The 18796-nt window shown below is 40.7% G+C and overlaps 1 protein-coding gene across 1 annotated transcript in view; it reads left to right on the top strand.

Annotated features, from left to right (window-relative positions):
- Positions 1-18473, top strand: part of KCNH8 (potassium voltage-gated channel subfamily H member 8) — a 388604-nt gene extending 370131 nt beyond the window's left edge. Inside the window, exon 16 of the mRNA XM_020987205.2 lies at positions 17769-18473. Coding sequence (XP_020842864.1) covers positions 17769-18473 — 705 coding nt within the window. The remainder of the gene's footprint in view (positions 1-17768) is intronic.
- The last annotated feature ends 323 nt before the right edge of the window (positions 18474-18796 follow it).

Raw genomic sequence — 18796 nt, 5'->3', positions numbered from 1 at the left:
TTGTTGCTGTAGCAGTAATTGCAGTAGTAGGTAGCAGTAGGGGTGGTAGTAGTAGTGGTGGTTGTGGTAAGTAGTAGTAGTTGTCATAGTAGTAATAGTAGTTGTTGTGGTGGTGGTAGTCATAGTAGAAGACCCGATAAATTGTCAACTGAGTGTGTAGTGGAAAAAATACCAACTCTACAGTCAGAGGATTTGGCTTTAAATCCTACCTCTAATGCTTTCTAGCTTTGTGACCTTGGACAAATCTCCAAATCTCCTTGGGCCTCAGCTTCGTTATCTATAAGATGATGCAGTTGAACTAGATGGCCTCTGAGGTCCCTTCCAGCTCTCTCTCTCTATGAGTCTATCATTCTGCTACATAGCAGGCTCCCACTCACCAGAGCAGACTTCGTGTCCCATCCAGCTGTTCACCCAGGCCACCATCTTGCCATCAGCACTTCATAAATGTTTGTTAAATGAATCATCACTTGGCTTCCCTGGGCCTCAGTGGCCTCACCCACAAATTAGCTCTGGGAGGCACAGTGAGCAGATCAGTTTTGCCATTGGATGCAGCACTGAATTCTCTCATTTACAAGAAAGGTTGTATGCCTACAGGACATGCTACAACAAAAGACTGTTCATTGTCCTTCACAACTCACTTAAGAACAATAATCCCTTTATTTCCTCTTCCTTTTCTTAGATTATGTCATTCATTAGGTGAGTAGGAAAGATCCAGTTCATCCGATCTAGGTATCGTTAACCTGGGGTCAATACATTTATTTTGCATATTTTGATAGCTATATTTCCATATAATTGATTTTCTTTGTAACCCTATGCATCTTATTTTATGCATTTAAAGCCACCATTCAGAAAAGGGTCCATAGACTTCACCAGACTGCCAAAGAGGTACAGGAAACCAAAGAGGCCAAGAATCCTTAATCTACCAGGGGTGGAACCTGTAGCCTCCAGGCCACATGTGACCCACTAGGTCCTCAAGTGTGGCCCTTTCACTGAATCTAAATGTCACAGAACAAATGCCCTTAATAAAAAGATTTGTTCCGTAAAACTTGAACTCAGTCAACACCTTGAGGCCATAGGTTTGCCGCCCCTGACTAGCCCAACCAACTCATTTTACAAATAAAAACTCTGAAACCCAGAGAGGTCGAATTACTTTCCAAGTCACATAGCTAGTAAGTAGCAAAGCTGGGATGTATTTCCCCAGGTCCTCTGTCTCTAAATCTAGTTCTCATGCACATTCAGCTACAACTCACTTTATGTGGTCCACAAGACCTAAAAAGAAAGTTCAGATTTAATGATATAAGCCCAAAAGCTTTGTCTTATTTTCCATCCTAATTGTTTCTCTTTGAGAGATAGTATGGCATAATGGATACAGAGCTGGCCTTAAAGTCAGAAAGACTTAACTTCGGTTTCTACCAGTGGCATGCCCTGGACAAGTCATTTAACCTCTCTCTGAATGCTCTAGGCAACTCTCAAAGACTATGAGTTGCAACTCTGTGTTGAGAGAAGCAGTTTCCTCATCTGAAAGTCCTTTATATTGAGGAAGTCACAAGTCTATTTTCTATCCTTTATTATTTCTCTTTGAGACAATAAAATTAACCAGAAGCTATGCTTCTATGATGTTAAAAGAAGAAGCCATCTTTGTTCACTCTGCTATCCACAAATTGATACGGTAAGACCTTCACCATCACATTTTTGCTCAAAAGATAGTTCAAGGATGCCTACCATGCCAGCATTTTATGGAGTGCTTAGTGCCCAGTTAGCAAAAGCAGCTGCCTGGCAGAGGAGAGCAGCAAGAGAGAACCTTTGTGTGTGTTGTCTAGGAGACACCTGGGAAAGGGAATGGGTGTGGGCGTGTTGAATTCATTTAGATAGGACAATGGAGCCTATTGAGTAGAACAGACAAAACAGCACTAATCCAGGTTAGTCTTCAATTACTGCCTGACTTTCTGAAGGACTTTGCGTGCCTCTAGTTTTATAGCTAATTTCCGAGAAGAAGCTTGAGAGAAATTCAATCCAACATTTTGAATCAACAAATTCAATTCAACTCAACCTAAGTGCCCTCCATATGCCAATTACTACACTAAGCTCTGGAAGAAAATACTTGAGTCAGTAAATTATATAAAGCTGAAACTATGCCTGCCAGGGACAGCAGAATGAATATCAACTCTGAAGTCAGGGAGCCTGGGTTCAAGTCCTTTCTCTGATGTTTATGACTGTGGGACCTAGGAAAAATCATGAATCCTCCCATGCTTTCAGTTTCCTTATATGTAAAATAAGAGAATTGTGCTAGATGGCTTGTGAGGCTCTTCTAGTTCTAGGCCTCTGATCCTGGGGAAATTCATTGCATACGTTATCTCATTAGACTCTTCACTTCTCTCTTAGTTTGTAGAATGAGTGAACTTACATGATCTACAAGGCATAAAATGGGAGTCTCAGAATTGTTGGGACATATACATATCGACAATGTCTTCCAGTCTGGTTCTGCGGCCCTGAAACTTCGTTCACCAAACTGGAAGACAAGACCAAAGGTGACTATTTGGGGACTAGGAAAACATAATTTACCAACTTTCAGATCGCATTTATTTGCTTGAAACTTTTCCATATATGTTCAATTGCTGTTCATTCCACATTTGGGGTACTTAGGTTCATCTCCTGATGTGTATCCAATGAATCAGCTGCCAAAATGATTTTCCTAAAGGGCAGGCAGGTCCAACCACAGCACCCCTTATTCAATAAACCCCCAACCACTTTCAGGATCAAATATAAAATTTTCTCTTTGAAGTTCAAAGCTCTTCATCACTTAGCCTCCCCCCAAAAAACAAACTTTCCAGTCTTCGTATGCCCCTTATCCTAGGTACTTTGTGATGCAGTGACACTGCCCTCCTCACTGAACCTCGAACCAGATACTCCATCTCCAGACTCCAGGCATTTTCACTGGCTGTCCACATGCATGGAATATTCTCTATCCTCATTTCCACCTTCTGGCTTCCTTCAAGTTCTAGATGAAATCCCACCTTCTGCAGGAAGCCCTTCTCAATCCCTCATCATTATAGTGCCTTCTCGCTGTTGGTTATTTCCAATTTATCCTATAAATGTTTGTTTGTTTGCACATAGTTGCTTATATGTTGTCTCTTGCCATTAGATCGTGAGCTCCTCAAGTACAGGGATGATCTTTTGCCTTTCTTCTATCCCCAGTGCTTAATTAGCACAATGGTTGGCACTATGGCAGATGTTTAATAAATGTTTATTGATTGAATGATTGTGAAATGAGGGGTGTCATTCCACGAATATCTTTCTCAATAACGTCATGGATATTTGACAAACCAGCAAACTAGTAAGCCTGTAAAGACCATTTCCAGATGACATCAAAATATTACCAAACAATGTAGGGACTTTTTTAAAAGACAAATGACTTCTAAAAGTCACCTTTTAGCATAAGATTAAGCTCCTGACTTCTTATTTAAGGCTCTGCCAGATCTGACTCCAATCTATCTTTTTTTGCTTTATTTCACACTATTTCCCTTCATGAACCCTACATTCCAGCCCAACTGTACTACTAGCCATTCCCCAAATTTGCTACTTTATTTCTCACCTCTGGGTATTTGTACAAGTTATTATTCTTCATGCTTGGAATGTATTCCCTCCTCAGTTCCATGTTTCAGATATGTTGTATCCCTTTAAGTCTCATATCAGACACCCCCTCCTCTGTGCTTTTCCTGATTTCCTCCCATCCCCTCCAATTATTAGTGTCTCTCGATTTTCCTTGTATAACATTCATTGGTATCCATGTTGGGTCCCCTACCTTCTCTGATAGAATAAAAGCTCTTTGACAGCAGGGAATATTTAATTTTTGTGTTCACCTCCTTAGCTCCTAGTGTAATGTTTTACCCTTTTTTCAGAAAGCGGAAAGACCCTGGAGTTGAAACTTGTGATCTGAATCATATAGGGAACTCTCAGTGTGGAAACATACCTCACAGATGCATATCTGCAACTCTTATGTAACTTACAGGTTTACAGAGTTGGCAAGCACACTGAGAGATTAAGCTCCTTAAACATATCCTGTGCCTAATAAACATTTATAGAATTGAGATTGAAAGTAGATTGAATATTTACAAGTATTGTATATTGGAAATTATTTTCTCTCTGTTGCCTCCTACTCTAGTAGACAGTGAATTAGGGCATATCCACATGTTCAGACCAGCTTAGGAAAAAAAATCCAGCTGAATTCAAATAAGTGTCTGCTAACTGTTGTGTCAAGAGATGAACAGGTCCTCAAGAAGGCCAGATGGACCAGTGCTATGGATTATCCCCCCAACTACCTGTCACAGTCTGGACAATGGCTATTTTTTCATCCATTTGGTTTTTTTCTGCATAGATTCTTGGGCTAAACTCCACTAAGTGATTGTGGATCTCACTGAAGAGGTTTGCTTTGGGAACTTTATGCAGGCAAGACAATGTCCTCCATAAACAGGAACATCTGAAAAACTTCACCATATATAGGAAATTCTCCCTTTCATTGGTGCTCTGCCCTACATATTCTCTATGACATTGACAAATACCTTCAGTGAACCTGTTTGTAAGACTTACAAGGGAAGATTTAAAAAAAAATCCACTGGTAATTTTCCCTGATTGTCACAAAGCTTGTTTTTTCAACCACAAAACTTCATGATTGCTAACTGCATACTGTGTAATAATCCTTAGCAATTCATCCCTAATTCATTTCCTTGACTTTTCAAACTCCTGTCTCTGTGCTTATGCCAATTTCTGGCCTCCATAATACATATTCTCAGCTGGATTATGTATCTCATTTGCCCATTTTATGCCTCAGAGCCTCAGTTGGATAAAAGGGAGCCTCACATTAATCAGCATGTGTTACAGTGTTCATTAGTAGATCCCTTCCTCCACTTTCCAATTTGCCTTCCCTTTTTTTGTCTTGCTATATTGGCAGTCAATGAGAGGTATCAGTATTCAAATTTGTGGCTGCCTTAGTTTTTTATCATCAATACTTTCTGTTTCATGAGGTTGAGAGGGAGATTGTCTGTATTTATTCATCATCTTTAAAGCTGGAAGGCGACTTAGAGGTCATGTAGTCCAACCCTTCATTTTCCAGATGTAGAACCCAGAGAGGCCTCCAGAAATGAAGTGACTTGCCCAAAGTCTCACAGCTAGTAGGGAGCAGAGCAGCAATTAGAATCCAGTTCTTATGGCTCCAAACCATTGATTTTTCCCTTTTACAGATTTCCCTCCCCACCCTAACCCCACCACAAACATGCCGTCCTTCACCAATCCTTTCTAGTATATCCTTGGGTTTGAACCAGCCCTAACTGTGATTTCCTCAGTTTGGGGAACTATTGATAAGGAAGTACTAGCCAATCTGAAAAGAGTCCTTTTATCAATGCAGATCAGCACCATTTCTATGAATTATAGAGTTGGAAATTTGCTGGGTGCCCTCATGAGATTAAGTGACTAAGCCAGGGTCCCATAGCCAGTGTGTGTCAGAAGCTACAGTCTTTCTGGACTCTATCCTGTCTCTCTAGGAATGATACAGGAAAGAAATACTGGCTGTCATCTAAATCTGAGATTTCATCTGTATAAAGAATTCCTAGAAGAGGAAACACTTTCCCTCAATGCATACTGGCACCTCCTTTGTAGCTTATAGTCTTAAATTTGAATAGATGACCCAGAGTTTAAATGACTTGTCCCAGGTCCCACAGCCAGTTTGCATCAGAGGTAGGAGTGATTCACCACATAGGAAGTGAAGCCTCCAAAAGTTAGGCTATCCAGAGGCGGAGCCTAGAACCAGACATGAAGGATTTGTTCCAAAATTAATAAATGACTCAGGCTACCAACATCTCCATTAGAAGTGAGGTGGCAACTGTCTGGAGATTTCTGGGTGTGTAACAGGAACGGTCGATAAGTTTGCCTACCCAAAGTGGTCTGGTAGAATTTCCATGATGCCAGGCTATAAGAATATTTCCATGAGTATTACACCAGGTTCTTGCTGCTTTCCAGGCCCTCTACTTCACTGATTGTTATTCAAGATCCAGACCATAGATGCTGGATCTCTGTGAATGTTTGGATGCAAAAGAGTTTCTTCATAAGGCTGCTCTTGAGAAAGGAAACTAAGCATTTCTCAGCTCCGGGGCCACTGATGGTGACCCCAACAGTCCCTGGCTTTGCTTCTGGCCCTCCAGTTCTACCACTTGCTGCACTTGTATGTAGCCCCTCAGTCCAAGTTGCCATTGACAGTATCTGATACAGTTTGGGATGGAGGAGAAGAAAAGATGGAACTGGAAAGAGACAGTTCTTTAAAGGAAGCCCCTCTTTACCCTGACATCTACTCACTGGAGAATCAATGGTTCAGAAGGCTGCTATCTGAAGAGGACAGAGTCTTTAACCTGACCTTGGCTAAAGGCTTTGAGGCTCTTTTGACCTTTTAGTACTGTCAGAGGAGACCCAAAAACAGATAATCAAAGCAGCCAGAAAACCGATAAATAATAGATTAGACCAAGCCAACTAAAATGTAATGAAGCTGTCCATAAGGGTCTAAGTTTGCAGAATTCACTATAACCTTCCAAGCAATAACTGTCAAGGGCCACAACTGGTCATTTTGTATTGGTAATGCCATTACTATAATCTTGTTCTTATTGAATTTAAGAGGCATATCATCCACCACATCACAAAGGTTGGCAAAGATAAAGGCTGACAAAGGCCTTTTCCTAGATGTCATCCTCAGCTCCTCAGCTTGTCCCATACCCCATCCAATCTGTTGTCAAGTCCCATCAACTTCTTTCTCCTAAGCCCCCTCACTCTCCTCTGATATTGTCACCACCTTAGTGTAGGCCCTCATCACCTCATGCCTGGAATACTGTAATAGACTTCTGGTTCATTTTCCTGCCTTCATCCATCCTCCACTTGACTTCCTAGAGTAGGTCAAGTCAAGTCAACAATCATATATTAAGTGCCTGCTATATTCTAGGCATTATGCTAAGCACTAGGGATACAAAGACAACAAGATTCTGACTTCAAGGAGTTCACACTCAAATAGGGGAGACAACATGCAAACAATTACAAACAAGTTACACACAGGATAAATTGGAAATAATGTGATTGAGAAGTGAATAGTATTTTAGGGAAATGGGAATGTCTTCTTGCAGAAGGTGGGATTTAGTCTTGACTTAAAGAAAGCCATAAAAACCAGGAGGTAGAGATGGGGAGGGAGAGCATTCTATGTGTGAGGAATAGCCAATGCGAATTCATAGAATCAGAAGATGGAGTATATTGTGAGGAGCAGCACGGAGGCCAGTGTCATTGGACTGCAGGGTACGCAGAAGGGAATAAAGTGTAAGATAAAAGAAAAGGTAGGAAGAGGCCAGGTGATTAAGGGTTTTCAAAGCTAATCAGAGAACTTGATATTGATACAGGTAAATGGAAGTCACTGGGGTTTATATGAGGTAACATGGTCAAACATGCACTTTAAGAAAGTCTCTTTGACAGTTGAGGAGAGGGTAGACTAGAGTGGAAAAGACTTGAGGCAGGGAGATGAAACTCAAAGTCTATTGCAGTAGTCCAAGTATGAGGTGAGTGGCAATGGCAGAGGAGAGAAGGTGTTGTATAGGAGAAATGTTGTGAATGGAGAACTAAAAGACCTCGGCAACACATTGGATGTAAGGGATAAGAGTGAGGGAGGAGTCAAGAATGGCACCTAGGTTACAAGCCTGGGTGACTGGGAGAGTGGTAGTGCCCTTGACAGCAATGGGGAAATTAAGAAGTGATCTCTCCCTCTCCCTCTCCCTCTCCCTCTCCCTCTCCCTCTCCCTCTCCCTCTCCCTCTCCCTCTCCCTCTCCCTCTCCCTCTCCCTCTCCCTCTTCCTCTCCCTCTTCCTCCCTCTTCCTCCCTCCCTTCCTCTCTCTTTCCCTCCTCCTCTCTTCTCTCTCTCTCTCTCTCTCTCTCTCTCTCTCTCTCTCTCTCTCTCTGTCTCTCTGTGTCTCTCTCTCTCTCTCTCTCTCTCTCTCTCTCTCTCTCTCTCTCTCTCTCTCTCTCTCTCTCTCTCTCTCTCTTCCATACACACATACTCACTCAATAAATTCCAGCGACTCCCTACTACCTCTAAGATCAAATATAAAATCTTTTTTTTGCTGTTAAAGCCATTTATAGCCTGGGCCCTCTCCACCTTTCCATTCTTCTTACACTGTACTCCCCTCCATATACTATAGAATCCAGTAATAATGGCCTCCATGCTCTTCCTTGCACAATGCAATCCATCTCTCTGCTATGCATTTCACTGGCTGTTTGTTCTCCACGGATGGAATGCTTTCTTGTCTCATCTCCAGCGTCGGGCTTCACTGGCTTCCTTCAAGACTCAGCTTCTGCAAGAGACCTTTCCTCTATGCCCTGCCCCCAATGCTAATGCCTTCCCTTTGAGATTGAATTGCTATATAACCCATAAGCATTTGGTTTTACATAGTTTGCCTATTGTCTCCCTCTTCAGATTTTGGGCTTCTTGAAGGCAAGGGGCTGCTTTTTCCCTTTTTTTATCCCCAGTAATTATCATAGTGCCGGCACATAGAGAGTGCTTAATAATCTCTAGTTGACCTGCTTGATAACTTTTCTTCACAACAGCCCCAGAAGGTAAGCAAAGCAAGTATTACTATTCCCATTCCACAGATGAGGAAACTGAGGCTTAGAGAAGGATAGTAACTGCATGTGACCACACAGTTAGTAGGTTTGAGAACTTGCCTTCAGCTTCAGGAATCTTCTGATTTCAAGTTCAGGACTTTTTAACCTATACTCTATTGACTCTCCAATCACTGTGTTTCTTTGGGTTTGTTTCTTCATCTGTAAAGTTGGAGAGCTGACTTGGTGATCTCAAGCTCTCTTCCAGCAATAAAACCCCATGGTTCCAAGGCATTAACTACACGTGGAAACATAGAGAGGCCTGTGTTTTATTCTTGTGTGACCCCAGGCCTCCCACTTCAACTTCCTGGATTCTGGCATCTCCAGCTGCCCATAGACTGACTTTTAAAAGAAATGTTTGAGATCTTCATTCAAAAGAAATTTACACAAGTGCAGAAGGATGATTATTACTTTAGCTAGTGGATAAAGGATGTGCATTTGTTTACTGAGTGCTTCGTGAATCAAGAGACATAAAGATGGAATTATTTCTATAGTCTTTGTGGCTTGGCCAGCTTATTGAGCTTGAATGAACTTTTCTGAATTCCTTGCTAACTTCATACCACCACAAAAGCTGGAATGAAAGACCACTTAATTACCTGAATCAAAGCCTGTGAAATGCGTGAGTGTCCATGGCAGAAGGGGAGATGCCAGTCCCTGTAATTAGAACCACTGAATTGAAGCAAATTGTCTCCAGCAAGGAAACGCAGACAATGTTTGGCAAAAACTGTGCAACGGGTCAAGAACTTTTTGAACTATGATGATTATGTCAACAGATGCTTCCCCATCTGTTTCCTGGATGAAAATCACAACTTTCTTCTCCCCATGTGGCATGACAAGACCAGGAGGGAGACAATCTTAGTAGAAAGAAATAAAAAAAATGCACACAGCAACAGGGCCTTACATGTTTCCATGATGTCATTGGTTCAGATCACAAGCAAACTATCCCATGTCTTCCCATCCTGTGTGATCCCTGTCTACATCCTTCCATAAATCAAACTAATCAAGACCTAACCGTAATATCCACTTCTAGATCTCAAATAGAGTACCTAGATAACATGGTGGATAGCTTGCTAGACCAGGATTCAGGAAGACTCCTCTTCCAAAGTTCAAATCTGGCCTCAGATTTACTAGCTGTGTGACCCTGAGCATGTCACTTAATTCTATTTGCTTTAGTTTCCCCATCTGTAAAATGAGCTGGTGAAGGAAGCGGCAAACCACTCCAGTGTCTTTGCCAAGAAAACCCCGAAAGGGACCACAAAGAGTCAGACATGGCTGAAAAACATCTAACAACAAGATCTCAAACAGATGTCATAGAGTATGAAAGAGTATGAAATTTAACTCTTCCACCCTTCCAATGTCAAGTCACATAAGTACAACACATTTGTTAAAGTCAAGGGGAAGGAGCCTTCTTATTAGTTTAGCTCCTGCTAATAATAAATATTATATAGCACTTTATTGTTTGCAAAGTACTTCATAAATGCTATCTCATTTTATCTTTACAATAACACAGTGATATAGGCATTATTACTTTTCCCATTTTACAGATAAAGAAATGGAAGCTAAATGGCTGATTTGCCCAGGGTCCATAGCGAGTAAATGTCTGGGACTAGATTTGAACTTAGGTCTAGTACATCTACTCACTATACCTCTTAGCTGCTTCTTATGGGCCTTGGATAATGTCTGCTATGAAAAAAGAGATCATCAAATGAGTAGCTAGAAAGACACCCCCCCCCAAATAGTTTGGTCTTTTAGCACATACAATTCAATTTAATAAACATTCACTAAGCATCTACTGTAGGTAAAATAGTACACCAGACAGTTGGAATAAAATGACAAAAACAGAGCAGTCTCTGGCCTCAGGGAGGTTACATTCTTTTTGGGAAATTGAACACGTGCACAAACAAATATAAATCAATTACACAAAGCAAGCTCATGAAGGAGAGAGCATTTCTAACAAGGGACAATGGGAAAGAACTAATGAAAAGATAACTTCTGCACTTTGCTTTAAGGAAGGCAGGGATTCTTAGAGGCAAAGATAAGGGGAGAGAACATTCTAGACTTGGGGAGGCCTACCTGTGTAAAATGCGTGGATAGAGGAGACGTAATGTCATTTATGGCAGTCAGCCACTCATTTTTGTTGGATTAACGAGTTCAAGCACAGGAGTAAAATTAAATGACTAAAAAATTTGGTGGAAACCTTTTTGTTGGGAATTTCAAATACCAGGCTGAAGATTTTGCATTCGATCCTCAAGATGAATGGGACCCCTGAAGATTTTTGAGTAAGGAAGGGCCACAGTCAGATCTACATTTTAGAAATATCATTTTGGCAGCTCTGTGGACAAATAATTGGGGGCCAACTTGGAGGCTATCACAAAAATCAAGACAAGAAGTGACAAGTACCCAAACTGGAATATGAGTAGCTAGGGTAGATACCTCATGATGTGTTTGGAGACAGAATCAACAAAACCTAGCAAATTTCATGTGTACTTTCCGATGAGTTTTATGTCTCAAAATTAGCAGGATTTATGTGATTGCCAGAGGCTGAGCCTAGCTATGATGCCATTGCTTCTTCCATTACAAGAAAAGCTACAAAGGCCAATCTTATCTAGTTGGTACCATGGATAGAGCACTGGGCCTAAAGGGAAGAACATGAGTTCAAAGCCAGCTCAGACGCATCTTAGCTGTATGTCCCAAAGGTAATTTAATCTTTGTCTGTCTCAGTTTCCCCAAGTGTAAAATGACCATAATAATAACACTTACCTCACAGGGCTGTTGTAAAGCATTTAGCACACTACCAGGCACATAGTAGGTACTTAATAGTGGTTGTTGCCTTCCCCCTTCCTTGTAGAGAGAGTAAGGATGGTAGAAAAATTACTTGAATATAGCTCCTATTTATGAGATATTTTCCTTGATATTTTTAAGTTAATCAGGTGATGCCATCTCAACCAAAAAACAAATTTGCGAGGTAATATTGTTGTCCTCCCACTGAACTTTTCAATCAGACATCTTTGGAAGGTCCTACATACAACTGAGGGCCAAACTCCTAGCTCATAAAATCAACTAATCGAGGTGAATTTGTCACTTGGTTCTCATAATGGAGTTACGAGAGATGGAGGTGAGCAAGTAGGAAAAACAATTTCCCAGGGAAGCAGAAATACCAAAGGAAATCAAGATCATATCAGGGCAAAAGATAAAGCAATGGGAAGAATGAAGACTAGGAGAGCTCTTGGGTCAGATGAGACTGATGTCTGTAATTAGGAAGGAAGCACAATGAGAGAGATGGATTCTTAACCAGGGAAATTACACCTTTCTCTTGGCAACTCAGGGAATACTCATGGGTTGGGTAGAAACAAATTTACGCATTAAGTTTTAAAGCTGTAACACCTACCCATCCTGGATTAACTCAGAACAAAGAGTGCCTGTTATCAACAATATCATATTCTTCAGCCAGGTAGGTTTTCCCCTAAAGGTTTGTACTGAAGTTACGAGCTACAATAAAACCAAAGCCAAATTTTTTTTTCAAGGTCAGAAACTCTTTAAATGTGAGTTGCAAACAAAATAACTTCTGAAGATTTAGGTTAGGTTATTTAACTTTGCTCATCATCACATCATTACTATTACTATCATTTCTAGAATATCAAGCCACTTCTGGTCTAGACCAAGAGTTCTAAATCTTTTTGATCTCAAGACTCCTTTGCACTCTTAAAAATTACCAAGAACTCCTGAGCTTTTGTTTATATGGGTTATACATATTGGTATGTATATCAATATATATTCATAATAATACTAAAATGTTTTTATATCTAATATGGTATTAGGAATCAAAGCATTAAACTATTTTCATAAAAATACTAAGTTTTATTTCTAGTACCATATTAGTATGGTAGCAAATTCCATATTAATAAGCATTAGTAATCAAAACATGTTAGTATTATTATAAAAATAGTTTTGACCTTGTGGATGCCCTCAAAGAGTCTTGGGCCTGTGCAGAGATCCCTGGACCACATTTTGAGAACCACTGATGCAGAGCTATTATTTCAATACTATGGATAACAATAAATGAAAGTTATTCCAAACCAGATGGTTCCTAAGCTAAGAAGAATATTTAACCATATAATTAAGATAGAGCCTTCTACAATGCATTTGCATTTAAGTTTTCTGAAAATGCTCAACTGAGAACTCAACTGAATTCTCCATCTACAATCCACTGAGTTCAAAGATGGATATGAGATAAATACAAATGTAAAGACATAAGAGACCTCAGGGGCCATCCAGGTCAATATCTTTATTTTGTAGATAAGGAAACTGAGGCCTAGGAAGTCAAATGCCTTACCCAAAGTCAAACAGGCAGGAAGGATCAAAACTGGGATTGAAACCTAAGTCCTCTTGCTCCAAAACCCATAGCTTTCCCAGAACTCCCTGTGTGGAAAGTGCTAAAAGATCCACAGTTTTTCTGCAACTTACAAAATTTTCTGATGGCACAAAGGTGTCAAGTTTCTTTCCAGAGGTCACATAGGAGGAATCTGAATTGGGTCTTCATGACTCCAAGGCCAACTCCCATCCACTATCCCAGGCAGCCTCTCATCAGCCTACCTAAAGTTTGAAGAAAATCATATCTAAATCTGGTGGCTAGATCCTCAGGTACACAAAGCTCCAGAATAATTCTCTTTAGTGAGCACTTGCCTTCTTCCCACACATGGGAAGGCCCCAAATATTGCGTTCCCTGTGGAGCAAGAATTTGGTGAAGAATATCAAAGTCATTCCTGTCTTCAAGTACCCTGTGTTCACAGCTCCAAACAGGAAACCCCAGAGTACAGTGGAGGATCCAAGCTAAATCCTGCTCTGACATGCCCATTTTTCAGAGAGTTTCACCACTGGCATAGTAATGAGCCTTCAGTTCCTGGTAACAGGTATGCTATTTAAGCAGATAACTAGTAAGTTGTCTCCTTCATGTGGGGAAAAGTATCAACCTCTGGAGCAGTCTTTTCTTTTCTTCTGACAGATGGTTTTTGTCTTGGTGAAGGGAATGGGAAGTCATGCCCTGCCTTAGACAGGTTACTTCCCCTCACATCACTCAGGTGAATGTCAGGGGTGTCTTCCCACATGCACAATGACAGTAATCTACCATCTAAGAATCTCATTCACAACCACTGATGGTAGAGGAAACATCCCTGTTCACTGGGTACATTACTTCATGTTGCTCACATTAACTAACTAGTTTCCTCTCAAATGAAAGTATTCTTTTTTGTGTCTTTAAAATGCCAAGACCCAAAATAGTTGTTTGATGGCACTATAATTGTTATATACTTTTCATTCCCCTCAAAAACTTCTTATTATCTTGACTTGGAGGTTTCCCTGAATTCATTCCATATTAAGCTCAAATCCTGCCTTCTATAATTGGCCTTTCTCAGTGTTCCTCCTACCCCACCACTACTGCCTTCTCTCTTTGTATGTCTTGTATGTACATTGGTTGAATGTTGTCTGGCCCGTTAAAATGTGAGCTCCCTGAAGTCAAGAACAAAGGGGTTTTTTCCATTTTTTTATTCCCAGTGTTTAACACGTTATCTGGGGTACATAGTAAGAGCTTAATAAATGCTTATTGACGCACTAGTCCTATACAGCATAGTGCAAGCTCCAGCAGGACCTACCAGTCTGGTAAGGTTCTGAAAATGAACTGATAACAAAATGGGTTTTTTTTTCTATTACCTGAGAACCATGCAGGATGACCTTAGGAGCTCATGATAAGGTTGGCCAGATGCGGTGAATTGATTGGCCACAGCAACTATACAAGGCCATCTGCCAAATCATCTAATTGGTGGAAGGAGTCTTGGCGTATGCAGTGCATAGAGTGCTGAACTTGGTATCAGGTATAGTGGGGCTCAGATTCCACCTCAGATACATGCTATGTGATCTTAGGCTAGTCATAACTACTATTCAGCCCTATATACATGATCATGTTTTCTATTAGGTCATTTTCCCCCCGGTCCTCTGGTTTCATTGGTATAGAGAGTTCCTCACAAAAGAGGCTTGCTCTACCAATACAGATCAGCAATTCCCCTGCAACTTACTGTCTTGGAGAGTTCTGAGAGGTTCAGTAATGCCCAAAGTCACATAGGCAATATGTGTCACGGACAGGATTTGAACTCCAATTTCCCTGACTGTAACTCTACCTCCTTGTAGTTTATTCCATAATGTCTCCAAATGAACTATTGGATCATATATCTAACCTCACTAAAGTGCAAGTTAACATTTTAAAATAAATACCCAAGAAAAGTTAAATTGTGTTCTTGCTAAACCAATTGGTTGGAAGAATATAGCTATACTAAAGTCTGTCAGTGTCAAAAAATTCTCTGGATTCTAGCCTTTCCCCTATTGTAGTTTTTTTTTTTCATAAGCCTTTGAGAAAAGGACATTATCAAGATATTCCACTGAGTGTTACAGTAGACAGACTTTGACTTTGTTTGCAGAAGGTTCTATTTACCCACTGGGTATTTAATAAGTGTTTTAGTCTGCCATTTACACATGCTGCTGTCCTTTGGTGATCTCAGTACATGCCACAAAATTTGCCTGCCTTTGCAAAGATTCAATTTTCTTTCTATTGGTATCCTACCACATGGAGAAGGTGGAAGGCATGTCCACACAACTTCCAAGTGGGTCAAAGAACACCCAAAGTGCATGCGCTCCCCAGTCCTCATGTCAATATAATGCAGGTTCGTTTCATTATATGGAATAGATACACTATAACAAATTCCATTTTACAATTGAATTCCATGGTAATATGAGAGAAATATCCTATGGAAGGGGGGAAGCAATAAGGAAAATCCTCCAGCAAACTTAATTGAAAGTTTGGGAAATAGGGCAGGATAATATGAGCATGTGAAGTAGTATGGACACCAGCAAAACATGCCTGCTTGTGACTATCATCACATAGCAAGGCTTTTTGCTTTGTTCTCCATTTTACAGCTCTCCCTTACCCATTAAACCACCACTACAGTTTTCCTTTAACTCTATAATACAGCTCCTCTAACTTTCTCTCCCTTTCCTTTCTCTTCCTTCCCCCATTTCTTCTCCTACTCTTCCTCCTCCTCCTTTTCTTCTTTTCTCTTTATCTTTCTTCTTCTTTTTCTTCTTCTTCTCCTCCTCCTCCTCCTTCTTCTCCTCTCCTCCTCTTCTTTCTTCTTTTATCTTTCTTTTGTTCTCTCTCACTCTGATATATCCTTCCCTCTTCCTCTCTCCTTGACTCCTTTTACCATTTAACCCCCTTCAAAAATGACTGTGCAATAGAACTAGTCTATAATATCACATTTTTCAGTATCTCATTGGATAAGGTCCTGGTAAGGACCTTAATGGCCATCTACTCCAACTTCCACATTTTATGGATGGAGAAATTAGGACTAGGGGAGATTAAATGACTTGTCCAGGGTCAAATAGATATTAAGTAATGGAGGTAAGATTTGAACACAAGTCCTATAACTCCAAAGAAAACACCCTTTCCACCCTATCACACCACCTGCCACCCCCTTATTTAGCTCAGAATGGTTAAGTGACTTGCCCAAGCTTCCACAATATAATACAGCAGAAAGCATGCTGGAGTTGGTGTCAGAGGTCCTCAAATCCAATGTTCTTTCCACTATATCAGAGGTTGCTCCAAACTTGAAAATTTTTTGAATTTAAATTTTGACATTCATATAATGAATGCACAACCTGTTTTATCAATGCCACAAATTTGGAATTCTGTATACCTAGTTCATTTTTTAAAAAGTTAAAGTTAGCTCATGAAAGACCCTTGTCTTCTACATTCCCATATGGGCCCTGTTACATTTCATGAACCAATTTATATCTGGATTCATCTGGATACCAAGCCAAAGCCTCAGGTTCTTTTTTTTATTTGTAAAAGGGGGGAGGTTGGACAAAATGACCTCTAAGGTCCTTTGTAATTTAAATCTATGATCATATGATCTTTTTATTTAAAGAAAAATAAAAATCTTAAATAGAAAGATAATCTTAGCCTATATCTTCTTAATTGGGCAGGATGTCTCTGGCTTTTCTCTGAAGAGTTACCAATATGATTAACAATCTGAGCTTCAAAGAAATCATTGAAGTGAGGCCTGCAAAATGGAATGAAAGATTCCAGTGCAGAGGATACAATGGTCATAGTAGCTCCTTATGAACTGACTGACTAGCTCCTTACATGATGCAGATTGGTTTTTGTAAACTAGTATTTTGTAGTTTAAATATTTGCCAAAATTCTTGTAAAACTGAAATTGAAAACAAGATGAGGTTACATAGCCAGTGCCCATCCTTTGTTTAATCAGTTTCAATGTATGCATGTCTTGGGTAGGTCTCAAGAAATGTGGAAATGGGACTTCTTGCCACAGGGTACATAGAAGAAGATATGTTTGCTCTAGATAAGCAGATTCAATTCTGAAATAAGAGTAAAGTATAGCATCTTTGTCACAGGAGTATGGAACTATAATCAGGTCCAGTAAGATGTCAAACAAATACCCATAAGTCTGGTCTATGGTGGCTCTCCTCCACCCCAGCCCCTATCATCACTAGGTTAGGCTGGTTCTGGAACAGCTCACCTCAACTAGGGAGATGTCTAAAGTACCTATCATGATCCCAGATGATACTGATGACTTTGCTTAAATCCCTGACATCTCTGGTTCAGAGAGCTCTCGAGATACATCAGTGTTTATGTGTGCAGTTGAATGGTACTGTGGCATGGACCCAAGGGTCACATTTGGTCCAAAGAATACCAGAACCACTGCAGGACTGGGATTAGAAATAGAGCCCAGCTCCCTAATTTCTTGCTTAGAGGGACACCAGAATTAACAACCCTCCAATCATTCAGCAAGCATTAATTAAACACATACTATGTGTCCAACACTGTGCTGAGCTGTGGGAGTACCAAGGAAGAGCAGAAACAGTCCCTGCCCTCAAGAAATTTACAGTGTTGGTTCATCCAAGAGAAATATAGAATAGGTAGAAGATAACTTCCATGGGTCCACTTGAATTGACTTGGCTACAGAAACTCCATTTCAATGCCACATAGCTAACTATCCTCTCTTCCTTTGTTTCATTACTGCAGGTAATGACCTTAACTCAAGAAGTCTCACAATTAAGCAAAGATATGAAGAACATAATGAATCTTCTGGAAAATGTATTAATGGCCCCAAAGCCTACAGGGTTTTGCTCTGTTCACGGTGCATCTATGTGTCCTTCTATTGAGAACTTACAGAATAGAATGACTTGGACAGCTCACCAACCTTGTATGCACAAGCAAGCAGGCAAAACTGCCTGCACCAAAGCACACCTTTGTCATGGTAACAGCATGTCTGGCATTTGGGAAATGGAGCGTGCCTCTGTTGGAAGCAGCCCCCACAGAACTGGAGCCAATGAGCAAAATCTTTTGGACAGTGACCTTTATCATTGTTCAGGCCTTGACTATTCCCCATCCCATTATCAGGTCATCCGAGAGGGTCCTTTGCAATTTATAAGGTGCACTTCTCCCCATTCAGATACCACATTGACCCCACTCCAGTCTATTTCAGCAACTCTCTCATCTTCAGCATGTTCTTCCTCGGAGACATCCTTGCACCTCGTGCTCCCCAGCAGATCTGAGGAAGGTAGTTTCAGTCAAGGGGCAGTCAGTTCTCTCAGCCTGGAAAACTTGCCTGGCTCTTGGGACCGTGATGGCATGCCATCCCTTCCCATAAAGCCCTCAGAAGATTTCCCGCTGGAAATCGTAACAAGCACAACAGATGTGAAAGATAACAAGGCCATCAATGTATAATGACTGGACCGCAAAGGGGACCTTTAGCATATATGATGCGACTCCCCATTTCAACCTCATTGCTGCATGACTGCTTTGCTTTGCCTTTTCTCTGCCGATGACAGAGATGAAGCAATGTGGGGTGCCTAATATGAAAGAATGAGTGGGTAGGAAAAGGCGGAACTTCATAAATACCATAGAAAACAATTTCTAGATTCTAGAAGCATGTGGAAAGCATTTTCTCTGTTGGTCTTAACCTATTGGGCTGCTCCACAGACTATTTGGCAATAGTCCAAACACCCCAAGGGGTCACAGCAGCTGGAAGTCCAGGACAAAAGAATTTT

The sequence above is a fragment of the Phascolarctos cinereus genome, unplaced genomic scaffold, assembly GCF_003287225.1.
Source record: "Phascolarctos cinereus isolate Bilbo 61053 unplaced genomic scaffold, phaCin_HiC Scaffold_1;HRSCAF=81, whole genome shotgun sequence".
Classification (NCBI taxonomy): domain Eukaryota; kingdom Metazoa; phylum Chordata; class Mammalia; order Diprotodontia; family Phascolarctidae; genus Phascolarctos; species Phascolarctos cinereus.
This window is presented reverse-complemented; position numbering and strand designations above follow the sequence as displayed.